Consider the following 18,845-nt stretch of genomic DNA (forward strand, 5'->3'; position numbering starts at 1 on the left):
TTCATCAGGTGGGATGTCACAGTGTTTGTTGAGCTACCACTGAACACTCACGTAAATTCCAGATTGCTACATTTCTCTGCAACTGGGTGCTCTTTCCCAGTTCTGACATCTCTGAACAGCTTGGCACTTACACACAAGATTAGTTTCTCAGTTCAGCTTGCTTACAGAACTCAGTCCAAAACACTCATAACATGTCTACCAGATGAGACTTTACACAAATGTAGCCAAAGAGGGAGTATCATTCCCACCTTGTCTCCACACCACATACATTGAGCATTTGCCTCTGTGCCTTGTGGGCATGTGAGGGGTCAGGCACAGGTCCTGTCCTGCTTAGTTTGAAGCCGTAATTGAAACCCATGTTTTCCAAAAGGATGCTTTACAGCATTTTGAGATTGTTGAGCTTGGTCTGTCCAGCTGAGGCTATTCTGCCTCTTATGTAAAATGTTTGTTTTGGGCCACAGAATAGGTTAAAATGACTTTTTGCCAAGCTGGATGCCCACATGAAACAGATCCTTGCTATAAAGCCATTTTATTCTTCAGCTTCCATTGTTAGCAACAAACTTTAAAATCTGCCATAAGAACTGTTGCCTAGACTTTTTAAAAATGATATTATGAGCAGCTTGCTGTTAGAGTATCATAGTGTATCATGCAGTGACAGAGCCAAGAGACAGAACTGAATTACAGCTCAGCTGTGATTTCCAGAGTTATGCAAAATGTGTGAGTTTCCTTGTCTTGACAGACTTTCAGTAGTCCTGGCTGAAATGCTGTTGAACTCACAAAGTTTAGAAGGCTGAATAAGAAATAATGCCCTTTGGTAGTAAGTACTGGTTGTGTCTAATTGAAACTGATTTTTAGCTATATTCTTCTTTTATAGGAGTTCTTTTTAAATGTGAAGGATATTCTTCGAGCTCCCACTGATGTGACAGGCCAGTTTCAGAAATGGGAAATTCAAGAAGCAGAGCTGAACAAAAAGTGAGTGGAGCATTTCTGCTTCTCTCTGGATAGCCATTGTGTAGCTACATGTTTAATTTTTTTTTCCTTACAAAATCACTTACAATGTTTATAGTGATATTTATGTCTGTAGCATTTCCACTGCTCGTTCCAACTCTTTACAAGCAATCAATTTAATCTTGTGATAACTTTATGAAATAAGATGAAATTGTTAGTTTCCCTTTTGTTTATATTAAGTACACTAGCATGCCTCATCACACTGTTTGTGAAGGGAAAGAGAACTTTTTTGTTAGATAGCTGTCGTTTTCTTCACTACTTGAAATCCTGTCCTTCTATCTGAGAAGTGACCAATAATTTCCAGGGGTTACAACTGGAAAAATAGTATTTTACACATTTGAAAGTGTAGTGAGTAATCTGATGCAAACAGAAATTAAATGACCTGACTAAAACCACAAAAGATTAGAGCGCCAGTGTTTGAAAATGTGTTGTTGACACAGTGATATGAATTTTGTCAGTCTTTGACTTTTATGATCAAACTGTCATTATTATTTGTAATGCCAACAGCTTCCTATATGACTTCTATTATGTCTGAAATTTAAAATAAAAGCATCTTTCATTGCAGTAGTAAAATTGTTCCTAGTTCAGTTCACTTGTGGTCACGAATGTTGACTATTGAAGGACTAAGTGCAGATGTGTCTGTGTAGTGGTGTCCTCTGCAAATTTGATCTTCAACTCGAGATTTGTAGAGATAACCCCTTTTTTTAAAAAAGGGGAGAAGATAGTAAATAATAGAGAGGTCGAAAGGAAGGGATAAAGAAGTGGGAGGAATAGAAGATGTTTAGTGGGTATTTTTTTTGTCTCCTTTCTTCTGCCACTTCTCATTCTCCTTTCTCTGGAAAAAGTACATCGTTTGAAACAGTAAAGGCTTTGTGTCATTGAAGTGGTACTTAATATACTGTATTATTTATTATGTCTATTCACAGACTGGAAAAAGGTTTGTATGAATTTATTCCTTTTATCTACTTGTAATATATTCATGAAAATGCACTTTGTGGTAAGTTAACTTCCACGTTGGTGCTCCCTCCTGGAATAATACTAAACAGAGTACTTGGCTGATACATAGGGATAGAAGAGCAATACTGTAAAAAACCCAAAAAGTAAGCACAAGAAGATACTAAATAAGCAATTTATACTCCTTTAAAAAAAACTTGCATGAAAAGGCCAGTTGTTGAAAAAGTGTTTGATATAATTTGTTTGGATAGTTGTTGCCAATTAGATTATCCTGCCTTTGTCCATAGCAGCAAAACAGCAGCGTCATGATAATGCCTTTTTTCTTGCTCATCCATTTTTCCTTCAAATCTAAACTATGACCGACAAAAGATTATCTCACTTTTAGGTCCCCTTACTCTTCTAATAGAGATTCTTCAGAGTAAGTTGCAGGTGTTTCTGACATCAGTAGTAAAACCCAATTTTTTTCTTCTTAGTTTTTACGACAAGAAGGCAGCAATTCATGAGTCACTGTGTGACAATATTGACACTCGCTCTGTCTTAGAAGAAATGCGTTCATTAGTCAGTCAGAGTAACTCCTATATTGCTGCAAAGAAGTCTTCCAGAGAAATGCCAAACAGACTTCTTTTAGAAAACATCAGTTCCTATCTCACTCAAATGCTAAAGGTATGTAACATTAAGTAATAATGTTGCTGTTGCACTGTGCATTTGTAACTGTTGTGTTTTCAAGTGTGTAGGGATCAGTTCAGTCTGTTTAAATCTTACAGGTCCCTAGAGATTTCCCCCCCACACCCCAACCAAAATAACCCCAAACTACAGTGTGTGCTGCAGCAGAGGATTTTGAGAGAGGATTTTGAGTCCTCTCTGTTACATTTTATTTTCAGCTAATGTTCCCTTGAATAGTGGAGAGCCCCCAAACATATGCCAGGAAATTAGATAGTAGAAAAAATATGAAGTCAGAATGTCAAATCTGACATCTTTAATGCTAAATCTGAAAGCCAATGCTTAGTATGCTGTAACAATTAAAAATCAAAACATCATCTTTTTAGATTTGTGAATTGTGGGTTAAATGAGAACTATTCAAAAGCTTAGTACATGTGATTTTGCTTACTTTTCACATGCCTGTGACTTGGTGGTTTTTTTCTTTTCTTTTTCCTTGACCAGATTTTTGGTGCCATAGAAAGTGATGATGCACTTGGTTTTCCTGTTGGAGGGAACAGTCAAAACATAAATGTAAGTGAAGGACAAAGTACACTATACGAAATTACTCTATGTCCTTTGAAAGCTTATTAAAGTGATGACATTACTGATATGTACCTGAATTACATTATTTATGTTTTTAGCTTTTGAATCTGACATAATTTATTGGCTTAGGAAGCAGGATTTTTCTTTTAAGTGTTGAGGTTTTTTATAGGTTTGTTTGATTTAATGACAGACAAATTGTATAGCAACCAGAAAAATAATTATCTTCTGAATGATGAGTCTGTTTCAGAAACCACATGTGAATTACAGACAGCACATGCTACAGTCTAAAGACTCATTACAAGTATTTGTATGCTAAGTAGTTTCAAAAATATAATTATACTGATTAAACTTCCTTGTGGTACACCAAAACCAGCCTGGAGGCAGCTGGAGCTTTATCCGCATTTCAATCTCTTTTTCTGATCTCATTTGTAGCCACAGTTTTTATGTGGATTTTGAAGGCTGTTTTGCTTTTGTCACCCAGCTGTGACCCAACCAGTTCTGCTGTGATGCAGAACTTTTCTGGAAATACTTGAGGGATACCTCTTGAAAGTGCTGATGGGCTCTGTAATAACAGTAACCTTTTGTGATACAGGCAGGAGAAATAACTCCATGTGAAAGCTATCAACTTTGCTTGCTTTGTTCACGCAAAAAATCTGTCATGGACACATCAGTGCTGTTTTCAAGTATTTTTCTGCATTTAAAGATGTGACCACGTGTTTCTGTTCCTCCTTAGAAGGAATAAATGAAACATTACTGGTGTAACAAAAAAGCTAAACTTTTTATTCATCAAAGGAAGAGGAAAGCTTGCTTGTGGTTGAAGAGCGTCAGTGAACACTCATCTGATAATTGCCCATGCAAATACTTACATTAGTGTGCTGTGGAAATTTCCAGTAATGGTATAATAAGGAAGATGCTCAGTATTCCCTACCAAGCTCATCAGTAGTGAATTTTAATTTAGCTTAGACATGTGGATATTCTAAGGGAGACAAAAGTGTGCATTTTTTTTCTCTCTCTCCCCTACCCTCCAAAGTAATGAAATTTTTAATTTAAGCAGTCCCCTAGGTGCCTGGCTTCTCCTCTTGGGATTCCAGAGAAGTGTTGGCAGACAGCACTGATCTGGAGTTGTTTTTTGTAACTCGTCACTGCTGTCCACTAATAGCTTGCTGTTGCTAATTACCACCCTTGAGAGCAGGACTCACAGGACTTTTTCTCTGAGATTTCATGACCAGCATTTACTTACACCTGAAATAATTCAACAGTAATCTTTCCCTGCTGTTTGTGGGAGAGGGAATTGTGTGAGGACTACAAACAACTGCACTGTATTGGAAATACATGCAATTAGCATAAGCTAACATCTGAGGAACATATCTGTGTCCTAATGAAAATAAGTGCTAACATGAGCTTCACCTGGTATTATGTTTGATAAACAGCTGGCCCTTTGTAAGAAAAGACAGAACATGAAGGAGCAAATTCATCTGAGTGCTATTTTTATCCCTCTACTGCATTATAGTTAGCTGGACTGTAACATAGCCCTGTGGAAGTTGTGGATCTAGCTGAAAGGAGATGAAAAAAAACCTCCATCCCTGGAGGTTTTTAAAAAGAGATTGGACGTGGCCCTTAGTGCCATGATATAGTAATTGGAGTTGGATCAGGGGTTGGACTTGATGATCTTGGAGGTCTTTTCCAACCCAACCTATTCTGTGATTCTATGAAAAGGGAATGGGGAGAGGCTGAACTTCACAAGCTGATTTTATCTGCACAGAAGGAAAATTGACAGCTAATGCAAATTATTGTCTATCCTTTGACATTAATAGAACAAAGACAATTTTTATGGATACAGATCTGCCCTAAGGGTCAAATTCCATCCAACAGCACATAAATGTGAAGTGGGTAAGGACATGTTTTATGTCTAAATGATGATTAGCTAACTGTGGAAATAATGATCCTGCAGATTGAATCTACAGTGATGCCATACCTGCAAGTTCTTTCTGAGTTCAGAGAAGGAGTGCGACAAATTGCCAGAGAGAAGAAAGGTGAGAGTTCACTTTTTCCTGTATTGTTGCATATGAGACTTGGAGGTTGTAGGAATCAAACTGGTGGAGGAGGGTGGGGATGGGGGTGTGGGGCAGCTTATAGACCCTCTCTTTGCTTAGAGAATTGAAGTAAGGCATCTTTAAGTCCGAGCTTGTTTGAATATTTGCATCTCTGCTACCTGTCTCTTTAATTTGAGAATCTTTTACGGGCTAACTTTCTTTTAATTTCCTGAAGAATCTAAAAGGTCTGGAATGACAGGGTCTAGCTGTTGTTTTTCTAGATTAAGGCACTCCCTGCTATCTAGGTATGAAAGTACCCCTGATCTCTTCCTCGGGGAGCTTGCGTTCTATTAGAAGTGTAGATTGCTGCACAATGATACTGTCTGCGTTTAAATAGCCCAAGATGCTCATTATTATTTGTTAGCATAGTTGGAATTGTAGCTTCCCTGATGGTAATTGAGTGCTCTTTCTGGAGAATTCATATGGGAGTTTGCTAGAAGTTGTTTTGGGTGCTTTTTTTAATCCTTCTGAAAAGCTTTGATCATGCTGTGTGTGTTGGCAGCAGAACTATATAATGTTAAAAAGGTTGTTCCATTAAGCCCTCTTTTATTTTACTGGTTGATTATTTCCTAATGGAGCTCTCATTATTTTCTGCTATTCCCTGTGGAATTTTACATGTCTTCAATATGTATTTGATTCTTGTATTCTTAAAACTTCTATACTCAGATTTGTCCTTGAGGCAAAACAAGGCATTTTTATACATAAAACATATATATTTGTAACCCATATATTACACAGAAATATAAAATTACTTCTAGTGTCTGGCAACCTATTCAGCTGGCAAAGACTGTGAACTCTCATTTTGCTGTTGTTTGGAGTCCTTGTAATGGCTAATGAGTTTACCTTAAAAGCACGAAACTGTAATTGTTAAGGAGACTGCTCAGCTATTACTGTCAAACTCCTATAGGCCTAATTGATGCTGAGAAATAGGCTTATTAGTTCCAACAGTAAATGTTTTCTATGGTTTGAATTAATTCAAGAAGTTTGTGTGTATATCCTCAGCCAAAAATGTGAGCTTTGGCCTTTTGGTATTTAACATAAATACTTTTTTTATATAAGGCTTTTTCTGTCTCTTTCATTCTGATGGTGGAGCTAAACAGATCTTTGCTTTTAACAATTGTAAGGTTTAAATATCACAGGGCTTCTTGTAGATAATTTTTAGAACATACTTGGCACTAGACTGCTTACAGGGACTTGAGTTTCATACTTGGAAGGTATTGATTTTTTTGCCTGAAAATGGACAGTAAGAATACAGCTGGATCTAGTTTCTGTTTGGTTGGGGTACAGAGCACTCTGCAATTTGACCAGAGTGGTACCTTTCTGTTAAACTATTTGGATATATGGAAGCTGAGTGGTGGTTGGCAGGACCTGCACTGACATACTACAGACTTGTTTCCCTGTATCCATTAAATTCTTGCTTGCAGGAAGTGTTAGAAGTGTTAGTGTAGAAGTTGTTCTGATTAGTGGCTGGGGATATTGCCTCTATGTGGCTTTGAGCAAAGGGAGTTTCCCCCTCATAGCCTGATGCTGGCAGGATTGTGTTAAATATTAATTAAAATAATCTGTATTGCTTGCAGTATTCTTAGAGGTTAAATAAAAAGTATGTGGCTCCTATAAAACCTCCAGAGTAATACAAATGTACCCATCCATATACATATACTTTGAAAATGTACCTATCTGTACAAAACATTTCACAGAATAGCCATTTGTAAAACTATGGGTTTTAGTAAGAATCAATCAATGTATATACTCTACAAAAATGTTACAATATCCAAAATGACTAACATTCAAAGATGATAGTAAATTAAATTCTCTATTTTTTAAGTTTATCAGTATTCAGACTGGAAACCTGCACTGATCATTTGCAGTTGAGTCTTAATTCCTGAACCTGTTTAGGAATGGTGGTAAACAGAAAAAGCAAAACACTGTGCTGGCTGCACAGGGGAAAAAATGCAGAAAACCTCCACGAAATGCATCCATGGTTGGTTGGTCCAAGCATCTGTCTTGCCCATCCTGACATTTTGGTCAAGTACTTCAGTACTTGACCAGCTAAAGGCCCTGTGTAGTTGTCTCTGCAGGGATGCACACTGGAGCAGATCTGTGATCTACTGCAGCTGCCAGTGCTGGGGAAGAATTCTTATTAGCAACAAATTGTTATTCAGATGCTCAAAAAAGAGCAAGTCTCTTCAGTTGTTGGTTCTTAACCTCAGGACATCTGCTTAAATTGATAAAGGTGTCCATTCTGAACTCTGCCTGGGTCTTCATTTCCTACCATGGGCTCTGTTGCCATGTAGTATCTTGCTCTAAGCTGCTTCTAGGACACACTGGGAAACCTTCTGCCCTCGCTCATTGTAACATTGCCTGCTCTTGTCTTTTGCTGTGAGTCTTAACATCCAGCATTCTCACGGTGCTATTCAAGCTCATCTTCTTCTTCCCCATTACAGTGTTCCCATTCACAACAGCTCAACATCTGTTTCACATCCAGTTCTCTTTGGCTTGAAATTCACAGAAAACGTGAAGAGAGGTCTGGGAAAGAGTCACAGGCCCCAGGTGTGTCTGGCTGCTGGGTTGTTCATGGGCTCTGATGATAAGGCACTATCCCACTAGTTTCCTGGTCACTGTCCTCAGTGAATGCCTCCTGATGTCTTGAGGCAGCCCATAAACAACCCCCTCCTCAATCCCTAAACATCTTTGCTCTGATGGTACTGCTTGCAAAGAACAGGCACATTTTAGCCTTAAGAAACACAGTGCTGGCTCCTTTGAATGACAAGATTGATCAGAGGACATATCCTCTCCTAAATAATACATGTTTTGTTATACATTTCTCCTTGATGGATTTCTTCTTAAACTTTCAATTATTCATGATTTTAGATAAGTAAACATTTATAACCATGCAGATGCCGTTGTATTGAATAAGCAGTAGGGATATCTGATACAGTCTTGATATAAGTGTAATTCCTTTGCCTAGGTTAGAGCCAACATCTTTTGTGTTAACAGCCAGTGAAGCAGTCTTATCCCTTGTTTATCTTAATGGATTATTTAGAGTTGCATCAAACATCAATGTGGTTCACTGTGTGTAACTGCTCTGAATCAAGAAAAATAGCGACGTATTTTGCAACAGACAAAAGAGGTTCTATAAGCTGCAATGGTTTCCTCTACAAAAAGAGAGAACACAGAATACTACCATGCAATGAAATAGGGTGTCTGTTGGTTTTTATGGTATTAGGATGGTTGGTGCTGTGTTCACTTCTCAGCTCTCTGAGGCTCTGAGAATTCTGGAAGAGATGAAGGCTCAGCAATGGTAGTTGTATCTACCAGTATGTGCAGTGTTTAGCACACTGCCTGGGTGGGACTTTCTACTGCCAGAAATAATACCTTTGAAAGCCTGATTACTTCTTAGATTTAAGCAGGTGAGAGTTGCTGAAAGGAAGAACAACTGTTTCTTGTAAGCACTTAGTATCGTCTAACCCAAGTATCTATCTTGTCACACTTAGTAAGTGTTCCTCCTAAATACAAGACTGTGTATAAAAAATGCCACAGAACTGAGTTCACACCAGCAACATACTAGGTATCCTTGATGCATTTAGTTTCTCTTAACTGTTCTGTTACTGCTCAGATGATAAAATTTCTCATCCAGGAAAATATTTTGTGTGAAGTTTTATTTTCCTTTAAAGACCTGAAGGCATCTATTTTGGCTAAGTCTTGAGTTCTTAACCATTTGCTATCATAAGTTTGCAAGGGAAAAAAAATAGTAGTCATGATGATCACCATCCAGAAATCTAAGTCAAAATTCTCTATTCTACTGCAGCTAGCTTGCTTGAAATAAAATAGAGGATGTTTGGATTACAGTTGCTCTGACAAATGTATGTGTATCAAACAAAAAAAATCATAGTCCTTCAAAGGTTAGATGTAGCACAAGATATGTTAATTTTGGGTTTTTCTAAAATTAGGTTCTTAACCTTCTTATTGGCAATCCTACAGCACCCATTAGGATCTTCCTGAGTCAAATACGCTTTCATTATACCATGGCAGAACTGTTGCATCATTTCTGAATTGACATGGGTTTTCTTTTTGTTCCCCTTCAGGAACAATGAGGGTATCTTGAAGGAAATTTATGATTTTGAAATCCCTGCAAAGAAACATGCTGCTTCTCTGTGTAGCTGAAATAATGCAGGACTTACTTAAAGCTTTATCCCTTTAAAACAAAAGACCTTTCTCTGGCCTATGTGAGAGAGTGGCAATTTCTTAATTGCATTTAAATAGCTGTGTAGCAGGACAGAAGTATACTTTCACCAAATCTTAATTCACTAAAAGTACTTTTCATACTGTTTAGTAACTGAAGTGCTGCAGTTGAGTGACACTCTTCGGGATGACATCCTTCCTGAACTTGGAGTTCGATTTGAAGATCATGAAGGTACCCAATCATGTCTTGCAGCTTCGTAGGTAGCTGTTTTTATAATCCTACTGTTTTCCTAAGAAGTGTGAGAACAAACTATCAAGGCTAATCTGGAATAATGAAACAAACTCAAGGACTGCAAAACTATAGCATATCATATCATATATATGTACCATATGTAATGGTACATTATCATATGTATCAATGTATATTATAGACCCATATTTGAATATATATATAGAATAAAAAAATACATTGCAATATTTTTTATGTTTTTGTATAGCACCTAAATTCGTAGTCACTTCTAAGTAGTACACAGTTGTATTTGCATTTAGCAGGCAAAAAGAAAACAGTCATCATAGGGTAAACACATTTATCTTTCCCTAATCAAAAAATTAATTAATCTGTTTTTTGCTTCTTTAGGACTTCCAACTGTGGTTAAATTAGTGGATAAGGACACATTATTGAAAGAAAGAGAAGAAAAGAAAAAGGTTATTATTTTAAGCATTCTACATTTTTTTAAATTTAAAGTAATGTGTAAGCTATGGATACTTTTATATTTCTTTGGTAATTCATAAGAAAAATCATAACAGACTAACAACAAGGAAAATAACATAAAAGATTGATAGAAAAGTTTGAGTTTGTTAAGGGAAAAGAATTTTTTGAAACAGTAGCTTCTTGAAAACTTTGTATGGGACCCATGAAAACGTCTACGATTTTTTGTTTGTTTGTTAAGATTTTTGTAGAATTAAGGGATGTTGAGTATTGCATACATGCTGTCTTATCTCTCTGGAAGAACAATTCCAATGAGAAGATGATTTGGACTTCTTCTGTCCGCATAAATGAAGTTGACATTTTTCATAGAACTAATCTGTATTTATCTGATATGTGAGGAAAAAATTAACTGGCTAAATCTTAATTTATGTAGTATAGATGAGTGAGATATTCGGGATGTGGGGGCAAGAATTCACACGTTGCTATATAAAGATTGTGAATTCTAATTCATGCACACAAGATCTGTACAGAAACCCTCCTTTTGGCACTTCCTGGCATTAATATTTGACTTTGTAACATTTAAAAGTAGCACTTCCTGTGTCTGTCTTCAGTTTTACCAAATAATAAAATTCTGTCATGACTAGAAATGTTTGGAAGACTTTCCAGCATTTCTCCTTCCATGTTGATGTTTTTAAAAAAGGGAGAAGTAAAAAGTAGCTTTAGCCAATTCCAGATGTTTTCATCAAAACATGATTTAAAAGGCAGTTTGTATACAGCTGCTGAGTGGGATCTGAAGCTAGAGTACTTTTTCCCTGGAAACAGCATTATGTTCAGTACTTGGAGAACCCTTGGAGAACTGGGAGGTCTCTCCCAAACAAGTGCAAGATAGGATTTTTAGCAAGTTGGCTAAATTTGGATAGTTGTTTCCCTAGGAACACCAAGGGATACAACTGCTGCTTGAGAAACTGTAATGTCTTCACAGTCTGAGGCAAGAGCTTAAAATATCAGTGAAGTACAGTCTTTTTTTAAAGTCATTTGCAAAACATTTTCCCCCGTAAAATGATAGGACCATTTCTTTTGCAGGCTTTGTAGGTATTCTTTTATGTATCCCTTTTGCATGCAAAATGCATTCTGAACAGTTAAAACTGGTTTAGCTGTGAATAAAAGCAAATGGAATCAAAGTCATACAGTGAGAAGTATCAGACAATCCTAATTATAAGGCATGGTGGTTTTGCTGCAGGTCGTGCTGCCAGTTCTGTCTGTAATTAGATATCCAGGGGAGCTAGCTGGCTCAGGGTTGTAGAAAACAACCAGATGAAACAATGTGTTACCTTTTACTCATTAAGACTGCCTCTTATAGATAGAAGAAGAGAAAAAAAGGAAGAAAGAAGAAGCAGCCAGGAAAAAACAACAGCAGGAAGTAAGTGTTCAGATCCTTTTAACCTTATTTTGAAGAAGAGTGTAGGCAGCAACAGTCACGTGCAGGAAAGAACACATCAGAACACAGGCTCTCTGCCTGGCCTTTACTGGGCCTCCGTTTGTTTCTTTGTCTGTACAATTTCCTGCTCAGAATGACTTTGGCTTGCTGTCCAGATTTGAATTTCCAGCTTCTATTATAGAGAAACTGTCTTTGAGAACAGAACTAAAGGCTTCAAAATCTTCTTAGAAAAACCTGTAGCACTTAACTTCAGTCTATAAACAGTATTACTTCCTTAATTGTTAGAGTCTTACATGCCTGGTACTGTTAGAGATGATTTTGCTTGTGTCATTTATTATTTTCTTTGCTTTTCAGTATCATAGGTATGTGTAAAAGGGTTTCTTATTCTTTTTTTCTTTTTCTCTTTAAGAAGTCCCCTGTTCCCTGTGACTGAACAGTGAAATGTTTTGTGTCTACAGTTGGAATTGAGATAGCTCAAAGGTTTTAGGCTTTGTATGGGGAGTAGACAGACAGAGGAGATGAACTTATAAGAAGAAAATATTGTTTTCCATGCTGATGACTCTAACAGTACAGGAAATACTTTCCTGTGTTAAAAGAGGAAGAAAACGTTTCAAGAGCACCACATACAGAGAGAAAACCAGATAAATAGCATTTATCATTCTCAAATTCCAAGTACCTTTTTTGTTCTTTCAGAAAGGTGATTCTCTTGCATTGAGTAGAAGTTACTTGGAAAGGATTCTGAGGTGGGCTTGTTTAGAGATAAATGAAATTTCAGTTCATTTTCGGTGCAATTACTGCATCTGATCCTGCTGTGACCTCTAAAGAAACCTTTGTTTGTCAGCAGGAAACTGTTGATAAAGGTCGTTCCCTTTGCAGTGAGTTAATTGCCGAATATTCTTTACTCATAGCAACTATGCTTTGTGTTGACTAAGGAACAAAATTAGCAAGAATCAGATAGATGTAGTTTTTGGAATATATAAGCAAGTCATTTTGAGTTTCTCCAATACATCTATTGTATTAAGTTGTTCTCTATGGATTTAAAACACATTTTTACCGTGGACAAGCACAGCTAAGACACACTGACTTGTTCCTCACTAAAAGTTTCTTTTGACATGATAAACAATTGTGAATTAAATGCTCTTTAATTTGCAAATTATAATCTACTTTTCCTTTTGCATATGTGACATGTTTTAAGTAATTTCCTGTGATGTTAATGCACATTTTGTATTACAGGCAGCAAAACTGGAAAAAATGAAGATTCCACCACATGAAATGTTTAAATCGGAACTTGACAAATATTCCATGTTTGATGAAAATGTAAGAGTGGTTTTCCTTCTCCAGTTGTATATACTTAATGGTATATGTTTATAGTGATCTTGTTCCAAAACCTCCAAGGCAGTGCCATTAACGTAGTGAAAAGAGGGAAGGAGAGAAAGAAAAGGCAATATATTAATTTTTTTGTGCACTGGGGAGTGAGGTCTCTTAACTGTTAGCCATCATTTCAAGAATATTCTCATCGTATGTTTCCTTTGGCTCCTCTCATTGCAAAGCAAAATATATATTGTGGGTAGGAACGGTTGTACAGTGTTTGTTCACAGATTTATTACCCTGGTGCAAGGCAAGGTATTCACTCATAATCACAAACTCCCCAACTCTGCCAGAACTGATGATTTTTGGAGAGGTCCTGTGCTTCCTGTTTGATTCTGCCCACTGTTTTGGTCTCTCTGAAGGGGCTGTATGGATAACTTTGCTCTTGATTGCTCCCCTTGGGGATAAAAGGAGTTACTTGGAAAACATAAAGCACTGTTTCTTCAGGACTTGATTCTGCTTCTGTCAGTCCCCTTCACCTGCACAAATTCAGGCCCAGGAGGCAAGTCAGAATGGAGAGTGTAAATACTGGAAGATACCTCTACAAGCCAAGGAGAGTGTCCATAAAACCTCTGATCATACTTTCTCCATCAAGAACATAAATCTCTTACTGCTTTTCCTTTAAGCCTCGAATTCCGTATGCTAGGATGATTAGAAGATTATTTTAACCATCTGTTCAGGAATTAGTCATCATTCTCTTAAAACCAGAAGTTAGTGGTCTAAGCTTCCCTTACTTAGTACAGGACAGAAAATAAATACACCCTTATGCCCCTTCATTAACTAGGAAGGGAACATACAGAAATAGTCAAAGTTAGTTGTCAGACTTCTAGGTGACTAAAATTAACCAAGATACATGCCACCCTGACAGCCTGTCATTATGACATTATCTCCCTATCTTATTAAAACATGATTCCATAAGGAGCAAAAGCAGTCCAAAAATTTGTCTTAAATATTCTTCTTTTTTATTTTTTTTAAATATTTCAGGGATTTCCCACCCATGACACTGAAGGCAAAGAACTTAGCAAAGGACAAATTAAGAAGTTAAAGAAACTTTATGAAACCCAAGAAAAGCTACACAAGGAGTATCTACAAATGGTTCAGAATGGAAGTGCAAATTGAAAACAACAGGACTTTTTTTAAGAAGGCGAGTGCTGGGTTCCCATTGAAGAAGGGAGCATATACTGATGCTCAGATTTCTGTTTACACTTTCTATTATGTGCAAAGTAAAATTCCTGTTTACGTGGATTAATAATGTCATCTGGAAAGGCAATAAAAATCCATCATTAAAAAAAGCCAACCTGTAAGAAGTTTCTTCACAACAGTAGCAGGCTGAATGGTTGCCCGGTCTATTTGGGAAGGTGCTGCTCAGTCAGCAAATCCACATAAGGATTCTTGTTCATTATGGCTGTCCAGGCTTTGGTTAATTTGTCCTGCATACTGATCTCTATCTAAGACCCACTGTAGTTTGCATTCTGGAATATGTCACAGTCAGCAAAATTTACTGCTACATGGAAGCTGAGCAATTTGTCCTGCAGCAAGAACAGTATTTTCCAGATGACTTTAGTATCTTTACATAAGCAGGAAAAGTGGGTAGTCCCACTATGATACTTATTTTAGCTGCTGTTATTAAAAACTTTCATAAGTATACCCCGAACACTTTGCATAGTGGAAGCTAACAGTCCCTTTGTTGAAAAAGGGATCATCATCTGTGTTCAACCTGCAGTTGGAATCAAGTGGGTAACTACAAGGCAAATGCACCTGCATTGAACAAACAGGTGGGAAAGACATGAAGGGCTATTGGCAGACGGTGGTGTGTTCTTGGAGCTATCCCTCCAAGGAAACAGGAGTGCTGCCAAAGTACCTGATTACCCAGAGGACTCAGTACGTAATTACCAGTTCCCAACTGTGGGGAATTACCAGAGGGTTTCCAACTGAGATACAGTTTGTGGATTGCTTTGCAAGCAGGGAATACAGCTATACATTGCTCTGTATTCAAGACTGATGTTTTTAACATAACAATTTAACCCTGAGTTAATAACATTTCTGATGTAGTATGGTCACGCTATATCTGCAAGGAGAGTTCTCTGTTGCCCAATAATGCATTTCACTGGCAGTAGCTACTAAATGAACCAAAGTTCATGAAATCCTAAAAAATATCTTGCCTACTTCGTAACTGCATGTAACAGCCAAATGTCTGATTTGCAGAACTATATTCATTGAGTAGTCTCAAGGTGACTTGCAGAAAATCATACTGTGACACTTCTGTTCTCTCAGCCCTAAGGTTCATGCTACAATCATTAGGCTATGTTACTTTTCTTAATTAAGAGTTAAAACAACTTTGCTTTTCCTTTATATTTTTATATTTATATTCCTCCTTCTGAGGAATGAACATATTCGGAGTAACAGAAAGGTCTAGTAGGGGTTTTTTTTCTAATTTGTCTGTATTTGCCTTTGAAAACATACATAATGTTAAGGTCAGTAAAGCACATGCATCTTGTGTACAGAAAATAAAATCTGTTGTAAAGTACAAGTTGTATCTGAACTTTGTATAGCGGGGAGAATATAGAGTTTATCTTTATTCCACAACCATCTTTTTGAAATCTGGTTTAGAGAGCCTTTCTTTTATCTTACTATTACTAATTGAATTCATTTTGCATTCAATATTTGATTATTCTGATAATTTCTAATCAATTGTATAAATGCATGTTTAAACTGCACAATGGTACTTCAAACAGCCAGCCATAGCCATGAGGGCAACTCCTCTATCCTTTATTCTGGGAATAGAAGAGGATCAGTTGCATTTTTACACCATTCTAGATTCTAACTCCCTTTAACAGCACCTGCTCATTATTTTCTTCCCCCGCATGCTCCCCCATGATGCATGTGCACTCAGGGTATCCATGAGGGGATGGGACATGCCTATGCTGCTTCTGAAGTTGCTACTTAATGTCAGTAATTTTCTTACAGAAATTCTGTCTTGGTGATTTGAGTTAGCACTTACTGAAAGAGAGTTAGTATATAACTGTGGAGAAGATGCTGGTAATCCATAGCTATCCTGGACTGTAGTTTATGACAGTTATCTCCATGATAACATCCTGGCTTTTGCCCCCACACACTGTTTTTTCTCTTCCTGTTGTGTTTTCAGTAGAACCTAAACCAATTCCATGATTAATCTACTATATCAGTGTAAAAGAATTTTTTTTTAAATGCCCTTTTCCCTTCCCAAATGCTTCATTGTGTTTCTGGGACAACTACTTGCATGGATCTTGGAAGCATTTCAGACTCAAATTTTCCAAAGGTTATTTTCCAGTCTTTCTGTATGCTTCCCACATGCACGCACAGCTTCCTCTCTCCCTCAGTAATTTTTTTAAATTCAGTGTGCGTAAAGTCCTGGTGAAGGAAAACTCGGTAGCAAACAAAGGATGATGCAGCCAGACTTGGATGCACGCTGCTTGAGATGACTTTTTCAGTGTGGGTGTGCCAATTGATCTGTGGGATTACTGAATTGCACAGACAATACCTATTCCCTGGCTATCCATCAAGGTGGCACTTAAGTGAATTCCCCTGCACTTGCTTAGTGAGAGCGACCTGGCAAGCAGAAAAAGGGAATGCAACAGCAATGGTCTGCAGTGTCTTAGTCATCTGTCTCACTCAGCAAGGAAAAGAGAGAGGACAGACTCCATAGTATTTTAATTTTTTCTGTTTTGTTTTGGTTTTTGGTTGGTTTTTTTTTGTTGTTGTGGGGGTTTTTTTTGATTGACATGTATGCATACACATGCGCAGGGAAGCCAGTCTGAAATGTGATTTTCTAAACATTATGAAAACAAAAGTCCCCGTAGCAAAATCTTGGAATTTTAAAATATTTTAATTTTCTGGAACAGAGACTTCATACTGCTCATACAACATGAAGCTTTTCATTTCCCACCTATCAAAGAATTTATTCAGATGGCAAGGGAAGATAAAAGAGTGGTGTTTCTGTTTTTCATTGCACCCTTGGCTGAAGGCCAAACTTGGCAGTGGCAAATTTTGTTTCTGTCTTTTGCTCAGAGTGTGCCTTTCAGCCCTTCTAATGCGAATATTCACATTAACTCAAATGTGTACTGCTCCACTAAAGAGAACAAATTCCTCCCATCACTCAGCTTGTTCAGATACTGGTAGAAAAATCTGAATTGTTCATTCTGAACTTGTTGCCACTGATCTTTTCAAAGACTTTCAACTAATGAGTGCCTGATTACATTCATGGTACTCTTTTTGACCTCTTTATCCTAACATTTTTATTTGCTCTCTGCTGCTCCACAAAGCCGCTGATACCATTTTAAGCCTGCAAAAAAGCAATTTGTTGCCACATACAGTACATAGCTTAAAATGTACAAAAAGAAGTTGAAGGTAAGTTTAAACATTATCAGGTGTTAGTAGTTGTTGGACCAACTTTAGCTCCCTCTTTAATTACACAACTTCTCCCACACAAATATGGGAAGGAGTTTTACTCCTCTCTGTGATTTCACAGGGCAGTTTCTACATGTATCACATGCATAGTATTTAACATGTCTCTTGAGACAGAACAGATTAATTAAGAAGCACATTAGCTATTTGGTACCAAGACTCTGCTTAGCAATGATTTCTTCCTCCTCCTGCAGAAAAAGTCATTGACAGACTAAGTCTTATCTCTCAAATTAGGCTGTGAATGTCTGGCATCGCACTCAGTGAGAGCAGTTTCCATTAATACCCACCCAAGGGCAGAAGACAGCAACATTTTAATGCCAGATACAGATCTCAGCCTAAGCTTTCTTTCCAGTGTCAAGTGCATCTGTTTGGCAGCTCCACCACAATCCCTTCCCTTGGTTTTGGTTCTCCAAGCTCTTGCATGGGAGGCTGGGTGTTTAAATTGAGCCAGGGTGATTCAGCAAATATCCTTTTGCAGCTCTCTGCAGGGCAGCAGCACCTGACAGCAAGATGACTCCACAGATTGTGCTTTATCCACAGTCCTAAAGTCTACCACTGTACTATGTGCTACGAGAGGTTAGACAGCAGTCAGCAAAAATCCCTCACTATTCATGGGAAGTTGAGGCCTTTGGAGAGGGGCACTAAAAATCCAGGGGTGTAAGGTAATTGAAATGTGTGTTTACTTTGATATACAGGTGCAGAAAGGTGCAGCTGGATCACATAGTCAGGCAAAATCTCACATCTTTGTAGGAGAAAAAGTTTGGAGTTTGTACTCAACATCTGAGTGAAAAGGGGAAATGGCTTTTAACAAAATGGAGATAGACACAAAAATCTTAAAAGACAACTTGATAGTTATTAACCATCGACAAGCATAAAAGTGTGGAGTAGGAATGTCTTCAGATAAATCCTCCTTTCAGAGTTCTTCCTTTGGAACACTGAGAATCAAGAGTAGCCACTTCCATGAATAAAGTTGTCGCAAAATGAAGAATTAATGGATATATGAGAAGGGTATTAACCTGCTGATGTTAGAAAAAGGACTGGTTTGGAGAAACAGGGAAAGGGAGCTGGAAGCAAAGGAAAGAAGGTGTAAAAGAACCTTCCAATGAACATGTTCTCTGGCCCACCAAATCTGCTTGTTTATGGCTACAGCATGCCTGCAGGTCTTTAGCTGTTTGAATGCAATTCAAAATTGTCTCATTTTTAATTACAGTATTTGGCATCTATTTAGTCAAAGATTCCTTAGTTATTTCTGTGACTTAAATTCCTACCATAACCAAATTAATCCAATGGCAATATATTGGCTAGTTGCTAATTAATAAAACACTGGTCTCATTGCTTCCAATTTTTAATTTTGTCCGTGAAAGGACTGTGATGATAAACACTAGTCATTAATTACTGAAATCCAAGC

At 37.4% G+C, this 18,845-nt stretch overlaps 2 protein-coding genes across 3 annotated transcripts in view; one reads left to right on the top strand and one right to left on the bottom strand.

Moving 5' to 3' along the window:
• The window catches only part of CARS1 (cysteinyl-tRNA synthetase 1), a 34,059-nt gene extending 18,535 nt beyond the window's left edge, over positions 1 to 15,524 (top strand). For both annotated transcript variants that reach the window (XM_064657527.1, XM_064657528.1), the window contains 9 exons: positions 875 to 972; positions 2,436 to 2,625; positions 3,124 to 3,192; positions 5,156 to 5,237; positions 9,631 to 9,711; positions 10,117 to 10,184; positions 11,549 to 11,608; positions 12,860 to 12,943; positions 13,979 to 15,524. In XM_064657527.1, coding sequence (XP_064513597.1) covers positions 875 to 972; positions 2,436 to 2,625; positions 3,124 to 3,192; positions 5,156 to 5,237; positions 9,631 to 9,711; positions 10,117 to 10,184; positions 11,549 to 11,608; positions 12,860 to 12,943; positions 13,979 to 14,113 — 867 coding nt within the window. In that variant the 3' untranslated portion in view covers positions 14,114 to 15,524. The remainder of the gene's footprint in view (positions 1 to 874; positions 973 to 2,435; positions 2,626 to 3,123; positions 3,193 to 5,155; positions 5,238 to 9,630; positions 9,712 to 10,116; positions 10,185 to 11,548; positions 11,609 to 12,859; positions 12,944 to 13,978) is intronic.
• SLC22A18 (solute carrier family 22 member 18) overlaps positions 1 to 18,845 on the bottom strand; it is a 145,945-nt gene that overhangs the window by 12,570 nt on the left and 114,530 nt on the right. The gene's annotated exons all lie outside the window — the stretch shown is intronic.

Source organism: Pseudopipra pipra, chromosome 6 (genome assembly GCF_036250125.1).
Source record: "Pseudopipra pipra isolate bDixPip1 chromosome 6, bDixPip1.hap1, whole genome shotgun sequence".
Classification (NCBI taxonomy): Eukaryota; Metazoa; Chordata; class Aves; order Passeriformes; family Pipridae; genus Pseudopipra; species Pseudopipra pipra.